The sequence below is a fragment of the Aquarana catesbeiana genome, linkage group LG11, assembly GCF_042186555.1.
Source record: "Aquarana catesbeiana isolate 2022-GZ linkage group LG11, ASM4218655v1, whole genome shotgun sequence".
NCBI classification, from domain to species: domain Eukaryota; kingdom Metazoa; phylum Chordata; class Amphibia; order Anura; family Ranidae; genus Aquarana; species Aquarana catesbeiana.
This window is the reverse complement of record NC_133334.1, coordinates 14,286,124-14,309,523: the sequence shown is the minus strand read 5'-3', so window position 1 is coordinate 14,309,523 and position 23,400 is coordinate 14,286,124. Positions and strand designations below refer to the sequence as shown.

The following is a 23,400-nucleotide window of genomic DNA, read 5'->3' as shown; positions in this document are numbered from 1 at the left end:
AGCTGCCAGCAGAGTCACCCAATGCGCCGTGAAACTTAGGTAACGTCCCTGTCCATGCCTGCTGGACCATGAGTCAGCAGTAATATGCACCTTACCGCTGACCGCCCTGTCCAGCGAGGCATGGATATTGCCTTCCACATGCCGGTAGAGAGCCGGAATCGCCTTCCGTGAGAAAAAGTGGCGTTTGGGTACCTGCCACTGAGGAACCGCTCATTCCACAAACTCACGGAAGGGGGCAGAGTCTACCAACTGAAAAGGCAGCAGTTGAAGTGCTAGCAATTTTGCCAAGCTAGCATTCAACCGCTGGGTATGTTGATGGCTGGGAGCAAACTTCTTTTGGCGGTGCAGCAGCTGGGGCAGGGAAATTTGCCTGGTACAATCTGACGTCGGTGTACCAAAAGCAGATTGCCCACAAGTACTTGGCTGTGACACACCTAATTCTACACCTTCATTCCTCTCAGTGCAGGTCTCAGAGAGGACTGAAGGTATAGTGGGGTTGGAGATCTCAGCTGATGAGGAGCAAGGAGAGGTCCTCTTTGTTCTTTGGTGTGGGTCTTTTAGATACTCTTGCCAACGAACTGCATGGCAGGTCAACATATGTCTGGTCAAGCATGTGGTACCCAAGTGGGAGATGTTTTGGCCACACGAGATACGCTTGAGACATATGTTGCAAATAGCAGCGGTGTGATCTGATGCACTCGTCACAAAAAAGGCCCACACCAAAGAACTTTTTGAATAACGCGCAGAGACTGCAGCGCCCTGCACATGTGCAGCTTTGGGGTGTGATGCAGTCAATGTGCTGCCCTTAGGCTGGCCCCTGGAGGGCATCCTGCCTCGTTGGTGATGTGCCGCCTCCTCCTCCTCCTCCTCCTCTCTCCTATCAGGCACCCACGTTGAGTCAGTGACCTCATCATCCCCTCCCTCCTCATCACTGGAGCAAACCTGGCAGTATGCTGCAGCAGGGGGAGCATGACTGCCAGATTGTTGTCTTTCTTGGGCACCCCCTCTGTCCGTGCTCATGTTACTGCCTTCATCGAGCTCAGTATCATCATCAGAGCCTTCCAAACGCTGGGCATCCTCCTGGAGCATGTACCCAACACTGTGGTCAAACGGTTCGAGGGACTCCTCAGGAGGACATGGTGGGGCTAGGGAAGGAGTCACTGATGACATTGAGCCGAGGGAAGAGGCCGCTGCTTTGCCAGACAAAGTACCCTGGGAATGGGTGAGAGAGGATGAGGAGGATGAGGACGGCTTGGTCATCCATTCGACCAAGTCTTCCGCATGTTGCGGCTTAACACGGCCAGCTGCCAAAAAAAAGGCCAAGCATGTCCCACGGCCACGTGCTGATGAGGATGCACCGTCTCCACGACTAGCACTAGACACAGAGCCTGCTTGCCCTCTCTTATTGGCTTGTGACTGTCTGCCTCTCCTTCTTGGCCTTCCAGACATACTAATGGCCTGTAGCTGCACTAAGCTGGGATATATATATATATGTATATATACATATATGTACTAATACTGCAGCTAGCAAAATCAACTGCCTGCCTGTAGTATGAGAACACCACCAACCTTCTACGGGTAGCTTTAGCTGAACACTGTGCAGAGCTCGCAAAAAACTAACTTGTAGGTTTAGCTGAACACTGTGAGGTGGACGCACCACACTAACTTGTTGTTTTAGCTGAACACTGTGAGCAGGACGCACTGCACTAACTTGTAGTTTTAGCTGAACACTGTGAGCAGGATGCACCCCACTAACTTGTAGGTGTAGCTGAACACTGTGAGGTGGACGCACCGCACTAACTTGTTGTTTTAGCTGAACACTGTGAGCAGGACGCACCGCACTAACTTGTAGTTTTAGATGAACACTGTGAGCAAGACGCACCCCACTAACTTGTAGGTTTAGCTGAAGACTGTGAGGTGGACGCACCACACTAACTTGTTGTTTTAGCTGAACACTGTGAGCAGGACGCACCCCACTAACTTGTTGTTTTAGCTGAACACTGTGAGCAGGACGCACCACACTAACTTGTTGTTTTAGCTGAACACTGTGAGCAGGACGCACCGCACTAACTTGTAGGTTTAGCTGAACACTGAGGTGGACGCACCCCATTAACTTGTAGTTTAACTGAATACTGTGAGCAGTACGCACCCCACTAACTTGTAGGTTTAGCTGAACACTGTGAGGTGGACGCACCCCACTAACTTGTAGGTTTAGCTGAACACTGTGAGGTGGACGCACCACAATAACTTGTAGTTTTAGCTGAACACAGTGAGGTGGACACACCCCACTAACTTGTAGGTTTAGCTGAACACTGAGGTGGACGCACAGCACTAACTTGTAGTTTTAGCTGAACACTGTGAGCAGGACGCACCCCACTAACTTGTAGGTTTAGCTGAACACTGTGAGGTGGACGCACCCCACTAACTTGTAGGTTTAGCTGAACACTGTGAGGTGGACGCACCACACTAACTTGTAGTTTTAGCTGAACACTGTGAGCGGGACGCACCCCACTAACTTGTTGTTTTAGCTGAACACTGTGAGCAGGACGCACTGCACTAACTTGTAGTTTTAGCTGAACACTGTGAGCAGGACGCACCCCACTAACTTGTAGGTTTAGCTGAACACTGTGAGGTGGACGCACCCCACTAACTTGTTGTTTTAGCTGAAGACTGTGAGCAGGACGCACAGCACTAACTTGTAGTTTTAGCTGAACACTGTGAGCAGGACGCACCCCACTAACTTGTAGGTTTAGCTGAACACTGTGAGGTGGACGCACCCCACTAACTTGTAGGTTTAGCTGAACACTGTGAGGTGGACGCACCACACTAACTTGTAGTTTTAGCTGAACACTGTGAGCGGGACGCACCCCACTAACTTGTTGTTTTAGCTGAACACTGTGAGCAGGACGCACTGCACTAACTTGTAGTTTTAGCTGAACACTGTGAGCAGGACGCACCCCACTAACTTGTAGGTTTAGCTGAACACTGTGAGGTGGACGCACCCCACTAACTTGTTGTTTTAGCTGAAGACTGTGAGCAGGACGCACAGCACTAACTTGTAGTTTTAGCTGAACACTGTGAGCAGGACGCACCCCACTAACTTGTAGGTTTAGCTGAACACTGAGGTGGACGCACCCCACTAACTTGTAGGTTTAGCTGAACACTGTGAGCAGGACGCACCCCACTAACTTGTAGTTTTAGCTGAACACTGTGAGCAGAATGCACTGCACTAACTTGTAGTTTTAGCTGAACACTGTGTGCAGGACGCACCCCACTAACTTGTTGTTTTAGCTGAACACTGTGAGCAGGACGCACTGCACTAACTTGTAGTTTTAGCTGAACACTGTGAGCAGGATGCACTCCACTAACTTGTAGGTTTAGCTGAACACTGTGAGGTGGACGCACCGCACTAACTTGTTGTTTTAGCTGAACACTGTGAGCAGGACGCACCCCACTAACTTCATTTGCATACAGTGTTGCATGACTGCAGAATTGACAGTTAAAGTAGTGCAGTGCTGAATAACAAAAAATGCACTGGTCATTAAGGTGGAAAACCTTCCAGAAGTGGTTAAAACAATGAAAGTAGTACTGCTCGAATTCCCCTCAGACTTGTATCAGTTGAATCAGCATGTGTATAGACTGGTGCAAGACAGACAGGATTGGCTTGTCAGGTTCCCATAGACTTCAACAAAATGGTGGCCATCTGCACATAGACACCGACTTCCTATTGCATAAATGTGAATGAAATGGATCAGAGATGGCTTCAGCTCCTGTTCTCCGCCTGTAGAGAACTCCTCAGATGGGTTCCACCCTTTTCAGGCCATGATTCATCTACCAAATAGGGTGAAACCCATCTGAGGAGTTCTCTACAGGCAGAGAACAGGAGCTGAAGCCACCTCTTATCCATTTCATTCACATTTTATGTAATAGGGAGTCGGTGTCAGTGTGCAGATGGACAGCATTTTGTTGACCCGGAGCTGATTGTCTGATTATAGCAGTCACAATGTCCCCTGGATGGTATTAGCAGTTTAGTTTCTGTTGTCTTTATACAAGAATTCCCTTACGATTGTCATTACTCTTCTCTATTCTAATTTTTCAGGTGATTTTCAGGTTCGGAGGCTGACAGTTACTGGGAGAGATGGTCCTATTGAAGCTCTTAGAGGGGACAATGTCACCATCCCTTGTCTGCTGTCTGGTGTCCCAATACCGCTGAATCTACAGATACTATCAGTTGTCTGGACACTCAGATTACAAAATGGAACTGAACATGAAGTTTATGGTTTTCGTAGTTCCAGCCATCAATCATCGAGGCCTGGATCTCATATGAATGACAGAGACCTCCAACAAGGCAACGCCAGTCTTTCTATACCAGACATTCAGATTGAAGATGAAGGGGACTATATCTGCTTTGTTATCGTCACTCCTGAATCCAGCACCACTACATCTACTCTGCATGTATCAGGTACACAGTAATATCAGGGCTACTGGGAAATGTTGTGTCCTTCCTTCCAGAAGCCCGGTCCCATGGTTGGATATAATATACAACACTGATGATGTCTTACTTTTATAATCATTGCAATATTAATTGTGGAATGTATATTTTGCTGATGTTTAGAATTCCTGGGTGACAGTGGTCCCTGGTTGCTAATGACAGTTGCAGGCATTGAGGTTTGTCCCTGAAAATGTATCATAACAGCCATTTTGCTTCATGTTAGATGTATCAGTTTTTAGAACCAATTTCCCAAAAAAGACACACACCAATAAACAGGGCTGGATCTAGCCTGTCTGATTTGAAGATGCAAAAGTTGGGGGGAGGGGGTGCACTGTCAACACACCCTCATTTAAACTTTCTCCAGTGCTCTCCCTGCTTTCATTGGCTGAACAGTGTAATACAGTGTGATGGAGATGCAGGGAAGCAATATTCCCTGTTCACTCAGCATGCTACTGTACCACGAGTGACCTGAAATAACATGACCAGCGGTGTATCGTGGGTTGCCAGTGCTGAGGGCAGGGCATGTATTGGGCCCCCTAACCCATGGAGTGTCAGTACTTCCCGAGTGCTCTCCTGACAGGGGGGGGGTCTGTGCTGATTGTTTATCAGCACAGCCTCCCCTTGGATCCTACCCAGGACCACCAGAGAAGCCATCCACACTGGACCACCAGGTATGCCCCCTAAACCACCAGGGAAAAACTAATCAGTGCAAAGGCAGCTACCAATCAATGCCCAGGCAGCTGCCAATCAGTGCCCACTCCAATGCCTGCCAGTGCCACCAGGGATGCCCATCAGTAGCGCCTACCAGTGCCGCATGTCAGTGCCCACTCATTGGTGCCACCTCATCGCTGCCGCCTTATCAGTGTCCATCAGTGAAAGAGAAAACTTACTTATTTACAAAATTTTTAAACAAAAAGCAAAACTTTTATTTTTTTCTAAATTTTCGGTCTTTTTTATTTGTTCTGCAAAAAATAAAAACCGCAGAGGTGATCAAATACCACCAAAAGAAAGCTCTATTTGTGGGAACAAAATGATAAAAATTTAGTTTGGGTACAGTGTAGCATGACCGCGCAATTGTCATTCAAACTGCGACAGCGCTGTAAGCTGAAAATTGGTCTGGGCAGGAAGGTGTATAAGTGCCCTGTATTGAAGTGGTTAATGATACTTAAAGTAAAAAAAAAGTGAAATATTCCTTTTAAATATTGTACCTGGGGGGTGTCTATAGTATGCCTGAAAAGTGGCGCGTGTTTCCCGTGCTTAGAACAGTCCCTGCACAAAATTACATGACTAAAAGTCTTTTAAAACTGCTTGCGGCTTTAATGTAATGTCGGGTCCCGGTAATATGGATAAAAATCAGTGAGACAAACGACATGGGTACCCCCCAGTCCATTACCAGGCCCTTTGGGTCTTGTTTGGATATTAAGGGGAACCCCGTACCCAAATTAAAAAAAAGGCGTGGGGCCACCAGGCCCTATATACTCTGAACAGCAGTATACAGGCGGTGCAAACAAGCCAGGGACTGTAGGTTTGTTAAGTAGAATCTGTAATTTTGAACTGGTACATTTTTAACATGTTTAGCACCAGCCAATAAATCTATTTTAAGCTTTTTGGAAAACATAGGGAAGGGTTATCACCCCTGTAACATTTGTTTTGCTGTCTGTGCTCCTCTTCAGAAGATTTCACCTCACTTTCTGTCACAATGACAAATGTTTTTAGAAAATTTGGGGTTTTTAGTGAAACAAGGATTGGTTTTTCCCACATTAACTATTACAGGAGAGAATTTCCCTTCCTAGGGGTAGATTTCATCTCCCTTCCTGTTGTCTCCTTCCGTTTGCAAGTAGGAGTCATTTGTAAGTTGGATGTTTGAAAGTAGGGGCCTGCCCTATATACTCTGCAGAAATTGTGGGCTTAGGTGTTTGTGTTGCCACAACACTGTAAGCCCTCACAGGACCCTGCTGATATATTAGATCAAGAATTGTAATTACATGCCCCTGTTAAACAGGGGCAGAAAAATTGGGCCTTTGGTGATGGTGCTGGTGCCACAACACTGCAACCCCTCACAGATACTCTAGTTGGAGCGCAGGAAACAAATATTCTTACAAGCTGATCAGCATGATCATTGAGGAGTAGGAGGATAGTCACTCAGCAGTCTTGAAGGGATCTGATATTTCAAAAAAATGTATTTGGTTACATCAGCATCAGGTGCTTGGTATCTGGTGGTGATCCAAGATTGATTGATTCATTTTTATGAAGGTCTGTCGATCGACCGAGTCAGACAGGCGCACCCTGTGATCGGTTACAAAGCCACCAGCAGCACTGAATGTGCGTTCCGAAAGAACGCTGGATGCAGGACAGGCCGGTAGCTCAATTGCATACTGTGCAAGCTCTGGCCAGTGATCCATCCTCAAGACCCAGTAACCCAGAGGATTTTCATGGGAAAGGTGTCCAAGTCAGATCTTGCCCCTAGGTATTCCTGCACCATGTAAAACGGACGCTGCAGATGGTTGCTAGAACCGATCATACCTTGGGGCTGCGGACTAAAAAATTGTCTGAACGCATCGGTCAGACGGCCACCTTTTCCACCGCTCCTTTGACTGACCGAAGCCTCAGCAACATTTTGTCCAGGAACAGGAGTTTGTAACCTCCCAGTCTCTGGGAACGCATTTTACAGACCTTTCTGCAAGGCCTCCCGAAGATGTTTCATCCTCTGCTCCCTCTGCGACGGCAAGATAAGGTCCGCAATCTTACCCTTGTAACGTGGATCAAGGAGGGTTGCCAGCCAGTAAAGATCCCCCTCCTTGATACCACAAATATGAGGATCCTTCCACAGGCTTTGCAGGATCAGGGAGGCCATGCAGCGTAGGTTTGCTGAGACATTTGGTCCGGAGTCCTCTGGGTCACGAAGGACTACATGATCCGCAGCCACCTCCTCCCAGCCACGTACAAGTCCATGGGGTTCCTTGGACTGTAAATGATCCCTTAAAGACTGCTGCTGATGCTGCGTGTCAGGCTCTACCTCCATGCTGACACAATCCTCCTCCTCGTCCTCTTCCTGTGTAATTGGCAGGCATGCAGGAACACTATCTGGATAAAGGGGGCCTTGAGAGCTAAGCAAGTCCTCCTCTTCCTGCCTCTGTTTTGCCTCAAGTGCCCTGTCCATTATTCCATGCAGCGTGTGCTCCAACAGGTGAACAAGGGGGACAGTGTCACTGATGCATGCACTATCACTGCTCACCATCCTCGTGGCCTCCTCAAATGGTGACAGGACAGTGCATGCATCCCTGATCATAGCCCACTGGCGTGGGGAAAAAAAACAAGCTCCCCTGTCCTGGTGCCATGGTCGCACAGGTACTTACTAATGGCCCTCTGCAGCATGTACAGCCACTGCAGCATGGCCAACGTTGAGTTCCACCTGGTGGGCATGTCACAGATTAGGCGGTTCTTGGGCAGGTTAAATTCCTTTTTAGAGGTCTGCCAGCCGAGCACTGGCATTATATGACCGGCGGAAATGCACACAGACTTTCCTGGCCTGCCTCAGGACATCCTGTAATCCCGGGTACCTGCCCAAGAACCGCTACACCACCAAGTTAAGGACATGAGCCAAACAGGGCACATGGGTCAGTTGTCTGTCGGAGGGCGGAGAGGAGGTTGGTGCCATTGTCGCAAACCACCATTCCTGCCTTAACTTGGCGTGGCATCAACCACCTCTGAACCTGCCCCTGCATAGCTGACAGAATCTCTGCCCCAGTGTGGCTCCTGTCCCCCAAGCACACCAGCTCAAGCACTGCATGGCATCTTTTGACCTGCGTACTTGCGTAGCCCCTTGAACGCCTATGGAGCACCGCTGGTTCCGAGGACAAAGCACAGGAAGAGGCCATGGAGGAAGAAGAGGAGGGGATGGAGGAGAGAGGTGTGTCAGAATCGCCAGTACTGACATTTTGGAGGCGTGGTGGTGGAACAACCTCCAACACTACTGCACCTTGTCCTGCATCCTTCCCAGCTGCCAGCAGTCACCCAATACGCCGTGAAACTTGGGTAATGTCCCTGTCCATGCCTGCTGGACCATGAGTCAGCGGTAATATGCAACTTACCGCTGACCGCACTGTCCAGCGAGGCCAAGACATTGCCTTCCACATGCTGGTAGAGAGCCAGAATCGCCTTCCGTGAGAAAGTGGTGTTTGGGAACCTGCCACTGAGGAACCGCACATTCCACAAACTTATGGAAGGGAGCACAGTCTACCAACTGAAAAGGAAGCAATTGAAGTGCTAGCAACCGCTGGGCATGTGGATGGCTGGGAGCGAACTTCTTTCTGCGGTGCAGCAGCTGGGGCAGGGAAATTAGCCTGGTTCAATCTGACGTTGGTGTACCGATAGCAGATTGCCCGCAAGTTCTTGGCTGTGGCACAAGTAATTCTACACCTTCATTCCTCTCAGTGCAGGTTTCAGAGGGGACTGAAGGTAGAGTGGGGTTGGAGATCCCAGCTGATGAGGAACAAGGAGAGGTCCTCTTTGTTTGATGTGGGTCATTTAGGTACGCTTGCCAACGAACTGCATGGCAGGTCAACATATGTCTGGTCAAGCATGTGGTGCCCAAGCGGGAGATGTTTTAGCCACGCGAGATACGCTTGAGACATATGTTGCAAATAGCAGCGGTGCAATCTGATGCACTCGTCTCAAAAAAGGCCCACACCAAAGAACTTTTGGAATAATGCGCAGCGACAGCAGTGCCCTGCACATGTGGAGCTCTGCGGTGTGAAGCAGTCAGTGTGCTGCCCTTAGGCTGGCCCCTGGAGGGCATCCTGCCATCGTTGGTGATGTGCCTCCTCCTCCTCCTCTCTCCTATCAGGCACCCACGTGGAGTCAGTGACCTCATCATCCCCTCCCTCATCACTAGAGCAAACCTGGCAGTATGCTGCAGCAGGGGGAACATGACTGCCAGATTGCTGTCCTTCTTGGGCACCCCCTCTGTCTGGGCTCTTGTTACTGCCTTCCTCTAGCTGAGTACCATCATTGGAGCCTTCAAAACGCTGGGCATCCTCCTGGAGCATATACCCAACACTGTGGTCAAACAGTTCGAGGGACTCCTCAGGAGGACATGGTGGGGCTAGGGAAGGAGTGACTGATACCATTGAGCAGAGGGAAGAGGCCGCGTTGGCAGCTGCTTTGCCAGACGGAGGATGAGGATGGCTTGGTCATCCACTCGACCAAGTCTTCCGCATGTTGCGGCTCAACACGGCCAGCTGCCGAAAAAAAGGCCAAGCGTGTCCCACGGCCACGTGCTGATGAGGATGCACCCTGTCCACGACCAGCACTGTTGCCTCTATACACAGAGCCTGCTTGCCCTCTTTTATTGGCTTGTGACTGTCTGCCTCTCTCCCTTTTGGCCTTCCAGACATACTATTGGCCTGCAGTGAGATGTAGCTGCACAAAATTTGGATGTGTGTGTGTAGATATATATAAATTTTATATACATGCGGGCGCTATGGGGCCCGCAGCCGAGTGGGGCCCATTGAGGATAAGAGCACCGCCCGCAGTCTCCCAGCCAGGGGAAGAGAGCGGAAAGGAAGAGGCAAGCTGTCCGTATCAGCAGAGAGCTGAATTGCCCGATGTAAGAGCTTTCATTAGAACTTCCAGTGTTCCTGGGGCTCACGTCACATAGCTCCACCTTTTTGGCCCAGTGCCTTTGATAGACAGAACGCAGATCCAATGCAGGACATGTGACGTCATCAAAGGCGTCGGGCCAAGAGGTGGGGCTATGTGATGATGAGCCTTGGGAAGACAGGAAATGAAAGCTATTACAGTGGGCAATCCCTCTCTCTGCTGATCCGGGTGGCTTGCCTCTTCCTCTGCATAGGTGAGGCTGTATGGGGCACAGGTCACGCTGCATGTGGCACAGATCACGCTGCATTGACACTAGGGCAGCTGTGGGGGGGGGGCATGTATGTGTGTGTGTGTGTGTGTGTGTGTGTGTGTGTTATTTATATATATATATTTATATATATATATATATATATACACACACACACAACTGGAAACAGTTGATTTTACGCCACTGGATTTTTATTCACTGTTTTTCACCGAAGATCTCTTTAGATCTATTGTGAACCAAAGCAATTTGTACGCTGGTCAACACATCGCCACTATTCCCCAGTCCTCCCTTGCCAGAGATTGGAAACCAGTTACGGTTTCCAAATTTAAGCTCTTTCTGGGCCTTTCCCTCAACATGGGCATAAATAAAGAGTGAGTTGCGGTCATATTGGTCCACTGACCCAATTTACCATGCGCCCGTGTTCTCTGCCTCCATGGCCAGGGCACGATACGAGCAGATTTTGCGGTTCATGCACTTCAACGACAATGAACTCTGTCGTCCTCATGGAGACCCTGAATACGATCGGCTCTACAAAAATTCGGCCCCTCGTAAACCACTTCAACCAACGTTTTGCAGACTTGTTTACTCCCCATCAAGTTGTCTGCGTTGAGGAGTCCCTGATTAAATTTTCTGGCCGCTTGTCATTCAAACAGTACCTTCCCAGCAAGCGTGCCAGGTAAGGGGTCAAGATGTATAATCTCTGTGACAGGGCTACAGGCTATACATGTAGTTTTATGGTTTACGAGGGCAAAGATAGTCACGTAAAGCCGACAAACTGCCCTGACTACATAGGAAGTGCTGGCAAGATAGTGTGGGACTTGGTGTCACCCTTATTCGGAAAGGGGTACCACTTGTACGTGGACAATTATTATACAAGCGTGCCACTTTTTAGTCACCTTTTTGATCAACAGATTGGAGCATGTGGCACCGTGCGATCTAATCGCCGGGGCTTTCCCCAGTGGCTTGTAGATTCCCGTCTTAGGCTGGGGGAGAGAGCCTGCTTGAAGTGTAATAACTTGCTCGCTATGAAGTGGAGGGACAATAAGAATGTTTTCGTTCTCACCTCCCTTCATGCAGACACGACGACCCAAATTACTACAGCGACTGGTGTTGTGGAGAAACCCCTCTGTGTCAACGAATATAATCTCAATATGGGAGGGGTGGACCTCAACGACCAGTTGTTGGCGCCGTACCTAGTTGCCCGTAAGGCCAGACGCTGGTACAAAAAAGTGTCTATTTATTTCAATTGGCTTTGCTGAATGCTCACGTGCTATACAGAGCTTCAGGACGGACTGGATCCTTCCTTAAATTCCAGGAAGAGATCGTCAGAGCCCTTCTGTTTCCAGACGGTGCTCCACCTCACCTTCCCCAACCAAATGCAGTAAGCCGGCTGCATGAGAGGCATTTTCCTTATGTCCTCCCGAGTACCCCTACCCAACGAGCCCCCCCAAAGAAAATGTTGTGTCTGCAGAAAGCGCAGATATAGGTGTGACACCCGGTATTATTGTCCCTCCTGTCCTGGCAATACTGGTCTTTGCATTGGTGAATGTTTTGAACGCTACCATACACTAGTTGAGTAATAGCGTAGGGTACAGCACTGGACACACTTTCACAGGGTCTCCCAAGATAAAAAGTGTAAAAAAATAAAAATACAAAAAAAATATAAAATAGTTGTTGTTTTATTCTCTCTCTCTCTATTGTTCTGCTCTTTTTTTATTGTATTTTATACTGCAATGTTTTATTGTTATGTTTTTATCATGTTTGCTTTATAGGTATGCAATTTTTTTATACTTTGTTTTTTTTATTGTTAACCACTTTTTTTGTTTTCAGGTACGCCATTCAGCTGCAGAGCGGATTTATTTATCTTGACAGCAACAGCGTTTGCTCCCAGGATACATAAAGCCGTGACTCCAGCACTGTCGGAGGTGATTTCACCACCACAGTTACATACTTCAGCGTATATGCCGAAGCGTGGGGGCAGCAGTGGGTGGAGAAGCGATTTGCTCCTAACTTTTGCGGGAGGATGCCCCCATGCTTCTATCTCTAATCTCTAATCTCTTATCTCTATCCCTACAGGCTGCATGAAAAAAAAAGTTTACAATATATGCCTAACAAAGACCAGTAACGTACTGGTATGTTGCTGGACTTTGAGTGGTTATACCAGAATGATGCCTGCAGGTTTAGGTATCATCTCGGTATCATTCTTTTCAGCCAGCGGTCGGCTTTCATGTAAAAGCAATTTTAGCGGCTAATTAGCCTCTAGACTGCTTTTACAAGCAGTGGGAGGGAATGCCCCCCCCCACCGTCTTCCATGTTTTCTCTGGCTCTCCTGTCCCAACAGGGAACCTGAGAATGCAGCCGGTGATTCAGCCAGCTGACCATAGAGCTGATCAGAGACCAGAATGGCTCCAAACATCTCTATGGCCTAAGAAACCGGAAGCTACAAGCATTTCATGACTTAGATTTCGCCGGATGTAAACAGCGCCATTGGGAAATTGGGAAAGCATTTTATCACACCAATCTTGGTGTGGTCAGATGCTTTGAGGGCAGAGTTGAGATCTAGGGTCTAATAGACCCCAATTTTTTTTAAAAAAAGAGTACCTGTCACTACCTATTGCTATCATAGGGGATATTTACATTCCCTGAGATAACAATAAAAATGATTAAAAAAAATGAAAATAAAAGGAACAGTTTAAAAATAAGATAAAAAATCAAAAAAACTAATGAAGAAAAAAAAAAAAAAAAAAAAGCACCCATGTCCCCCCCTCTCTCGCGCAAAGGTGAACGCAAGCGTTGGTCTGGCGTCAAATGTAAACAGCAATTGCACCATGCATGTGAGGTATCACCGCGAAGGTAAGATCGAGGGCAGTAATCTTAGTATAGACCTCCTCTGTAAATCTAAAGTGGTAACCTGTAAAGGCTTTTAAAAATGTATTTAGTTTGTCGCCACTGTAGGTTTGTGCGCAATTTTAAAGCATGTCATGTTTGGTATCCATGTACTCGGCCTAAGATCTTTTTTTTTTTTAAATTTCGTCAAACATTTGGGCAATATAGTGTGTTTTAGTGCATTAAAATTTAAAGTGTGTTTTTTCCCCAAAAAATGCGTTTGAAAAATCGCTGCGCAAATACTGTGTAAAAAAAAAAAAAAAAAAAAAAATGAAACACCCACCATTTTAATCTGTAGGGCATTTGCTTTAAAAAAAATATATAATGTTTGGGGGTTCAAAGTAATTTAATTTTATTGCAAAAAAAATAATTTTTTCATGTAAACAAAAAGTGTCAGAAAGGGCTTTGTCTTCAAGTGGTTAGAAGAGTGGGTGATGTGTGACATAAGCTTCTAGATGTTGTGCATAAAATGCCAAGACAGTTCAACCCCCCCCCCCCCCCCCAAATGACCCCATTTTGGAAAGTGGACACCCCAAGCTATTTGCTGAGAGGCATGTCGAGTCCATGGAATTATTTTTTTTTAATTTTTAATTTTTTTATTTTTTCACAATCAAGGATTTATTGAAACATATTGTGATACAAAATTGCAATCAATATATATTGATCAAATTAATCCATACAATAATAAGGATTACATTTGAGTAACATTTGGTGTTTATAAGGATTGTTATAAATATTTTCAGTTAGTAACTGGAATGAAAGGAGGGGTAAAGGATCTGGTAGGGGGGTGAGGATCTGGGATGGGTAAAGGAGGGGAGAGGTAAGGGAGGGGTCTAGGGTAGTAATAATAATCATTACCAGATAAAAGAGAGAGACTTGAGTTACAGCCAGTAAAGGGTATCAAGTAGTTTCATTTCTTATCGACTTTGTGGTGTTGGTATTAATTAATGAGAGACTCATAAACAGAGGAGTGAATAAATACCAGCCATGGTTGCCAAGTTTGGTTAAAGTGTGTGCTATTTTCTCTCTTCATGGCAGAAATTTCTTCCATTTTGTAGATGTAGTTTACTCTTTCTAACCAATCTTTTATGTTAGGAACGTGGGTGGTTTTCCAGTGAAGGGGTATGAGTGTTTTAGCCGCTAAAAGTAGATGTCTAGACAGAGACTTCTTATATTTGCTTATGGTAAGATTGTTCACGTTTATCAGACATGCGGCAGCAGTAAATTCTAAAGTGGTTTCTGTAATAAATTTAGTCCACTTTATAACTGCTTCCCAGAAGACTTGAAGTACAGGGCATTCCCACCATATATGGAGGAAGCTGCCCACGTCTTCTCCACATCGCCAACATATGTCCGAGGTTGTGGGGGACCATCTCCTGGCCTTGTGGGGCGTGATGTACCATTGGGTAAGGATCTTATAGGATGTTTCCTGATATTTAGTGCTCAGGGAGCTCTTGTGTGTCATAATGCATGCATTCTCCCACTGTTTTGCAGTAATCTTAATATTTAAATCTTTTTCCCACTTTTCTTTGTGCTGTGAGTCATCCTTGTTTTGAGTTTGGTTGAGACAGCAATAAGCCAAAGAAGTGGTGTTAGTTATTGGTGATCTTTTGTAGCAAATATTTTCTATGGGGAGTAATGGTAGGCAATACGACAATTTATATTTACTGTTCATCAGGAAGTCTTTAAGCTGTATGTATAACCACGGGCCAGGAGGTGATCCATCCCATTCTGTTTGTAGAGTGTCAAGTGCTTTGATCTTAGAATTTATTAAGCATTGAGAGGCAGTGCGGGACGGCAAGTTTTTTTAAGTACAGTCCAGGAATAAAGTCAGGATTATTTGTAACCGGTGTCAGTGGGCCAGGAATTGAGGCTAATTTGTGGGGTCCAACTACTTTGTGCCAGATGTCTAGCATGTTTGTGATTAGCGGGTGATTGAGTTTTCTATCTGTTTTGGAGTGTAGTGTCCAAGGGTAAAAGGTTAGATTGAACGGAAATAGGGCTTGTTCTAACTGGATCCAGTCCTTGTTAGTGCTATGGCAATGCCAGTCGATAATTCTAGTAATGTGTGAGGCTTGATGGTATTTAAAATTCGGGAGGCCTATACCCCCTTTATGTTTAGGTAGGGATAGTGAGGAGAGTTTTATTCTGTTTTCTGTCTGCCCAAATAAACCGTCTTTGTGCTCTAAGGAGACTGGTGAAAAAAGATTCTGGGATCTTGATGGGTAGTGTGTTAAAAAGGTAGAGAAGTCTTGGTAATATTGTCATTTTAAGAATAGTCTAGTCAAAGTGTTAAGGAGGGGTTTGTAATAGTTGGAATAAAGGACGTCTATGTTACTGGTTAGTTTTATCCCTAGGTATTTCAAGGTACTTTGTTCCCATGTATAGTTATGGTTGTCTTTCAGCAGTTTAAGTTGATCTGTTGATAAGTTTATATTTAATGCCTCTGACTTGGATTTATTAATTTTGAAATTGGAGATAAATCCGAGGATTTCAAATTGTTTTTTAAGGTTTGGGATAGAGATATGTGGGCTTGTCAGAAATAGTAGAAGATCATCTGCATAAGCAGCTATTTTATATTCTCTGTTCCGGACCCTAAATCCTTTTTATATCGTCAGGTTAATTGTTCTAATTAAGGGCTCTAAGGATATTATAAAAAGAAGGGGTGAAAGGGGACATCCCTGTCGTGTTCTATTTCTTATTTTGATTGGGTCTGAGAGGAAGTTGTTGACCTTAATTTTGGCCTGGGGATTTCGATAGAGTGCTGAGAGCATATTCTCATTTAGTCCAATATGAGAGCAGGTAGACATCATGTAATCCCATGACACTCTATCGAATGCCTTTTCGGCGTCGGTTGAAAGAATAAGTCCTTTTGTCTTGGAGTTGTGGGCATAGTGAATTAAGTTGATAGCTTTGATTGTGTTATCACGTGCCTCCCTACCTGGCATGAATCCTACTTGTTCTGGGCCTATGATCTTTGATAATAGGGGTTTCAATCTATAGGCTAGAATTTTGGATAATTTTGGGTCTGTAGCTGGAGCATTCATGTTGGTCCTTGTCAGGTTTTGGGATCACCGCAATATGGGCCATAAGAAATGAGTCATGGTCATGTTTGTGCTTGGCCAAATAATTAAAGGAAGATAGAAGGGGTTTAGTCAGAGTATTTGTGTATGTCTTATAATATTGTGAGGTGAACCCGTCGGTGCCAGGGCTCTTTCCTGTTTTTGGATTTTTATTGGGGCTATAAGTTCACTGTCTGAGATTGGGTCTTCTAATTTGTTTGTGTCTTTTTGGGAAAGAGAGGGTAGTTTACTATATTTTAAGAATCGGTGAATTGTTTCTTGTTTCGTCGTGTTAATATGTGATGGTTTATTCTGTTCAGGGAGGTTATATAGACTCGAGTAAAATTTGTGGAAAAGGTCTGCGATATCAGTAGGTTTGTGTCTAAGTTTTCTTTCTTTGTCCCTTATGGCGTGTACTTTGTTTGCCTGCGTCATATCTTTGAGAGCTTTGGCCAGTAATTTTCCGCTTTTGTCTCCATGTTCATAATTATATATATATATATATATATATATATATATATATATATATATATATATTTTTATATTTTATTATTTTTTTTTTTTAAAAGAGCGCTTTTTTAGTCTTTAGGTCGAGAATTGATTTAAGGGAGTTCCTACATCTGGTCAGCTCCTCTTCTGCTAGGATTGAGAGTGACTGTTTGTGTAGCATTTCTAATTTCTCTATTTGTAAGATCAATTTGGAGATTTTGTTTTTCTTTTTTTATTCTTGAACCCCATCTTATCAAGTGCCCTCTCAGGACGCTTTTATGGGCTTCCCAGTTGGTCATAGGGTTAGTGTCATTGTCTAGATTAATCTTAAAGTAGTCAGTCAGGGCTTCTTGTATTTCATCTTTCACTCTTTGGTCAGTTAGTAGGGAAGCATTGAGTCTCCAGTTAAAAGTCGTTTGTTGTGTGGATTTAATTCTTAAAGATATGGCCGTAGGGGCATGGTCGGAGAGAGGTTATTCCTATTTCTGCTGATTCTAAGTTGTTTAAATCTCTCTGAGAGACAAAAATTAGGTCAATCCTAGAGTATTGTTTGTGTGGTGGTGAAAAGAATGTGTAGTCTCTTTCGGTCGTGTGTGTCAATCTCCAAGAATCCACCAATGATAAAGAGTTTAAGAGCATTTTAAGGCGTCTAAGGGTTCTGTAAGTTACAGTAGTGTGTTCTGTTGATGTATCTTTTTGGGGAGAAAGAGGGACGTTGAAATCTCCTCCCAAGATTATGCATCCTTCTGCGGACCATTTAAGTTCGTCAACAATTTTTCGGCAGAATGGAATGTGTGCTGTGTTTGGGAAATACACATTGGCCAGTGGGATTGGGGATCCTGCCTAGTCCCATTTTAAAGAAAAGATAGCGACCTTCAGGATCTATTAGTTGTTGTAGTTTGAAAGGGCAGTGTTTGTTGATAAGGATTGAAACTCCTTTAGTTTTGGCTAGAGGATTAGTTGCATGATACATGTCTGTGAAGATATTGTCTTTAAATTTTGGGAATATGTTCACTTTTAAAGTGTGTTTCTTGTAAGAACACAATTGACGGGAGAATTTTTTTGAGTTCTTTTAGGATTTTCGCCTTTTTTTCAGGTACGTTCAAGCCATTGACATTGTGAGAGATTAAAGTTGGTGCTTTGCCAAGAAATTTGTAAGCCATATTGTAAGATGTCAATCTGTTGATGTGAAAATTGAGGCAGGCGGTTTTTATCTGGTATTTGTTTCTCGTGTGAGGTAAGTCAAGCTTCCTGTGTACTCCGAATAAAAATAATAAATGGGGTAGGGAAGTTTAAGTAGGGGTGGTTGAGTGTGCTCAAATCTCACCTAAGAGGTGAGGAGCTATTTAGTAACATAAACAAACTAGGTACTAATATTTACTCTGAGGGGTTGGTGGAAGGCGCGTTAGTGTCACTACTGGTTATATATTGTATGTAGTTTTGGGATCTTTTTCTGTCCCGCGAGACACTGCGAGACCTGGGTATAACATATACATAACCTGAAAAGTAGATCTTTAACCATCTGTTTTATGAAAAACATAGCTTCCTATTGTCCATGTAACAATATAAAATGATAACAATGTATACATATGTGGGTGATGTACATATGTCTGTTGCTTGTGATGTAAAGAGTAACAATCTCTATAACTCATCTGCAGTTGGTCAGATGTTAAAACAGTGTTAAGTGAGTTTGTACTAATTAATAATAAGAAAAACAATATAACAAAAAACAGGAATCAAAAATAAAAGGCATGAAAAATGAATGCCTTCTAAACCAGATAACCCTGTGCAACCAATTCTCAGGGTAAGACCGGGAAAACTTTTGGTCATGTTCTGTGATATAATGATCAAATAGGCTTAAACAATCTTACTCTATAGTAAAGCGGTCTCTGAGGCCTAGGACTCATGGAGTTTTGCATAAATGCAGAGCTTAAAATTGCAGAGACCCTCTGTGCAGGAATCGGTCCAGGACCCCTACATTCTAGTATCATAAAAAAAAAAAAGGGGTGAGTCCAAGTAGTAGAGGTCTCCTGGTGTTCGATTCTTATCCAAAATGACAAAAATGGGTGTAGCCGAGGTAAGTGAGGATATGTATAGTCATTCAGTAGACAGAGTTGTAAGTTCAGGTACTCACTATTTCGCCTGTGAATCCGTATGCGAGCTGTCCATTCAGACTTCAGACCTGTGATCTCGGTCACTGAGTGAGAACTGTATGAGACATCAATCTGAACTGAGCAGTAAGATACAACTGAGTTGAAAAATGTGGACCAATATCAATGGTATTATATGCTTACTCCTGTGTATCTTGCAATATCATAAAAGGAGGGAAACCAAAGGATGGGTTATAGAACCATTAAAAAAAAAAAAAAAAAAAAAAAAACAGAAAAAGAAAAACATGTAAGGCATACCATGTTGTTAATAAAGCCCTGTCTGTAGTTAGAGGGAGCAAATTATCTTCTAGTATTCAGTAGGAGATTTTAATTTCTTGATTTGGGTTTCTGCAAGATAGGAATAATTATTGCGTGGGTACATCCCGGTCTGAAGTAAATACCTCCTTAGCTTGGCCGTAATAGCCTGACTTGGGAAGCAGATTTCAGAGGAGGTAAAAATAGTATGCCTTGAGCACATTTAATACCTGGTCCAGGCCTAACAGAATGAGAATGTGCATTATGTTAAACGTTGTAGCAGGCTGCCCTCTAGTGGGTATTTCTAGTATAGATTTTGTAGCTTTCTTATTGATCTCCTCCATGTCTTATCCAAATTAAAAGGCTTGATGACCGGGAGCAAAAAGAAAAATTTGAGAAATAAAAAAGCAAAGAGCAAAAAAGAGGAGACAAATAGTCCTTGTGAAAAATTCAGAGACAGAGAAAGTTATCATCAAATTTAGTATCCTTTTATATGTGACATACAAAGGCGTTCCTTAGAATCTGCACTTTATGTAAGACCTGGATTATTTAATCATTTAAGTCTTTGACTTTTTTGGCACTTTTAGAAGACGAGGGGGAATCGTAGTTGTCTCCGTTAATATTTCTGCGGTTTTTCCCCTGTTGTGAGGGTGAATGGAATACACTAGCTTCACAAGTGGATGTTGGTTTGAGAACTTCAGGTGGTAACAAAAACTCTGAATACCAATCAGGTAGTTCCACTAGTGGAATGTGTATATTTTCACAGAATCTGTTCAGTTCATTAGGGGTTCTGAGCAAATATTGTTTACCCATGTAGGCGGCTTGAAGTGCAAAAGGGAATTTCCACCTGTAATTTATGTTTCTTTCTTTTAAAACCTCCAGGAGGGGTTTTAAAGCCCTTCTATTCTTCAAGGTAATAGGTGACAGATCTTGAAACAGTTGGACTGTATTCTCATTAAACAGGATCTGATCATTTGCTCTTGCTTTTTGCAGCACCTCTTCCTTCACACCAAAATTGGGTAGGCAGCAAATAATGTCCCTGGGAGGGTTGTCATCAGGTGCTCTAGGCCTGAGAGCTCTGTGAGCTCTGTCAAACTCTATGAGTGAGTGTTCAGGCCTATCTAAGAGGCTATTAAATACAGAGATCAGAGCAGGTTTAATTTGGTCTGGGGCAACAGATTCTGGTATCCCACGTACTCTTATATTATGTCTTCTTCTGCGGTTGTCCAAGTCTTCTAAATGTCTATTCATGTCAATTAGATGTTGATTATGTGCAGTAGTGATGTCGTCTAGTCTGTTCAGCGCTTTGTCTCTTCTCCTCCCAGCACGCTCAGAAACAGCCATTTGTTCAGAGAGCTTCAGTAACTCTGTTTTTATGTCAGTAATAGCTGATGTGAAGGACCTTTTAATGTCTGCAGCTATGTCGGACATGGTAGCATAGGTCAGAGGTTTGTCTTTGTCAAGATTACCTGCTACTGAGTCTTCAGATGCTGGCAGGGACACCTCGTCATCCTCTATGTCTTCCTTTATGCTGTGCCTGTGTGTCGGCGCCATCTTGGCAGATCGTCCTCCTCCGCTGTATCTGTATTTGCTAAGATTCCCGGCTGAGATCCTCTTTTTAGGAGTGGTAAAGGAACGCAGAGTGTGTCCGTGTGTCACCCTTTTCAGTTGTGTGGACATATTCGGTGTACAGGCGGTAAATTTCAGGACCCAGGCTCACAGTCTCCCGGAGCTCAGTCACGGTGTGGCCATCCACATTGCGCGCCAAGCCACACCCCCGGAATATTTTATATTGTAACACAAGTTGCGGGAAAGACACTTTTTTTTTTTTTTTTGCACAAAGTTGTCACTAAATGATATATTGCTCAAACATGCCATGGGAATATGTGAAATTACACCCCAAAATACATTCTGTTGCTTCTCCTGAGTACGGGGATACCACATGTGTTTTTGGGAGCCTAGCCGTGTACAGGACACCGAAAACCAATCACCGCCTTCAGGCTTTCTAAGGGCGTAAATTTTTGATTTCACTCTTCATTGCCTATCACAGTTTCGGAGGCCATGGAATGCCCAGATGGCACAAAACCCCCCCAAATGACCCCATTTTGGAAAATAGACACCCCAAACTATTTGCTGAGAGGTATGGTGAGTATTTTGCAGACCTCACTTTTTGTCACAAACTTTTGAAAATTGAAAAAAGAAAAAATACATTTTTCTTGTGTGTCTTCATTTTCAAAAACAAATGAGAGCTGCAAAATACTCACCATGCCTCTCAGCAAATAGCTTGGGGTGTCTACTTTCCAAAATGGGGTCATTTGTGGGGGTTTTGTACTGCCCTGCCATTTTAGCACCTCAAGAAATGACATAGGCAGTCATAAACTAAAAGCTGTGTAAATTCCAGAAAATGTACCCTAGTTTGTAGACGCTATAACTTTTGCGCAAACCAATAAATATACGCTTATTGACATTTTTTTTTACTAAAGACATGTGGCCGAATACATTTTGGCCTAAATGTATGACTAAAATTGAGATTATTGGATTTTTTTTATAACAAAGTAGAAAATATCTTTTTTTTTTCAAAATTTTCGGTCTTTTTCCGTTTTATAGCGCAAAAAATAAAAACGGCAGAGGTGATCAAATACCATCAAAAGAAAGCTCTATTTGTGGGAAGAAAAGGATGCAAATTTCGTTTGGGTACAGCATTGCATGACCGCGCAATTAGCAGTTAAAGCGATGCAGTGCCGAATTGGAAAAAGTGCTCTGGTCAGGAAGGGGGTAAATCCTTCCGGGGCTGAAGTGGTTAATAAGCAGTACTTCCCGAGTCCCTTCCACTGGAGTTCAAAATTGGAGAACAATTTATGAACACTTGATTTTTTCGGAAATACTGTAATCTGTATTGTTCAACATTTGATGGAATTTTGGTTGTGGCGATACCATGCTAACAGACCCATGTTTTTTAACCTGTTCAATACAGGGTATTTTCACCCCCTTCCTTCCCAGACCAATTTTTAGTTTTCAGCGCTGTCACATTTTAAACGACAATTGCGCGGTCGTGCGACGTTGTACCCAAACAAAATTGACGTTCTTTTTTTCCCCACAAATAGAGCTTTCTTTTGGTGGTATTTGATCACCTCTGCGGTTTATATTTTTTGCGCTATAAACAAAAGAAGAGCGACAATTTTGAAAAAAAAACACAATATTATACTTTTTGCTATAATGAATATCCCAATTTAAAAAAAAAAAATAATTTTTTTCCTCAGTTTAGGCCGATACGTGTTCTTCTACATATGTTTGGTAAAAAAAATCGTGATAAGAGTATATTGATTGGTTTGCGCAAATGTTATAGCATCTACAAAATACGGGATAGATTTATGGCATTTTTTTAAAAAAAAATTTTATTTATTTCTTTTTACTAGTAATGGCGGCTATCTGCGTAAATTTTCCCCCCCAATTTCGTGACTGCGTTATTATGACGGACACTTTTGACACATTTTTGGGACCATTCACATTTATAGAGCGATCAATGCTATAAAATTGCATTGATTACTGTATAAATGTGACAGGCAGGGAAGGGGTTAACCACTAGGGGACACGAGGGGTTAAATGTGTTTCCTAGGGGAGTGATTCTAACTGTAGGGGGAGGGGACTCACAAGGGGAGGAGACTGATCGGTGTTCCTCTGTACTGGGAACACAGATCGGTCTCCTCTCACATGACAGGACGTGGATCTGTGTGTTTACACACACAGATCCACGGTCCTGCTCGGTTAACGGGCAATCACGGGTCCCCCGTGGACATCGCGCCTGCCGGGCACACGCACCGGGTCCAGAGCAACGCGGCGCACGCCCCCTAGACGGCCGGCAAGCCCAGGACGTCATGACGGCCACCCAGGATGGGAGATCCCATCTGCGACCGTCATTTGACTATAAGCGGGTATTGAAGTGGTTTAAATAACCAAGGTGCTTCAAAAAAAAAAAAACATAAATTTTGTAGAAGACACAATGATGAAAATTGGAGAACATCAATGACTAGAGCACAGAGAAAGAACACAACTAAAATTCCTGAAGGTGACAACAATTAGTAGGAAGTGGGGGGACCCTTGCTTGAATGACTTCAGCATATCTGCAGCCACAGGATATCGCTAGTCTCTCAACCTGCTCTGGTGTGATTTTGTTCCACTCTTCTTCCAGTCTCTTCC

The 23,400-nt window shown here is 44.2% G+C and overlaps 1 protein-coding gene across 3 annotated transcripts in view; it reads left to right on the top strand.

Moving 5' to 3' along the window:
* Positions 1-23,400, top strand: part of LOC141111847 (uncharacterized) — a 226,202-nt gene that overhangs the window by 95,140 nt on the left and 107,662 nt on the right. For all 3 annotated transcript variants that reach the window (XM_073604008.1, XM_073604009.1, XM_073604010.1), the window contains one exon: positions 4,100-4,462. In XM_073604008.1, the coding sequence (XP_073460109.1) occupies positions 4,100-4,462 (363 nt within the window). The remainder of the gene's footprint in view (positions 1-4,099; positions 4,463-23,400) is intronic.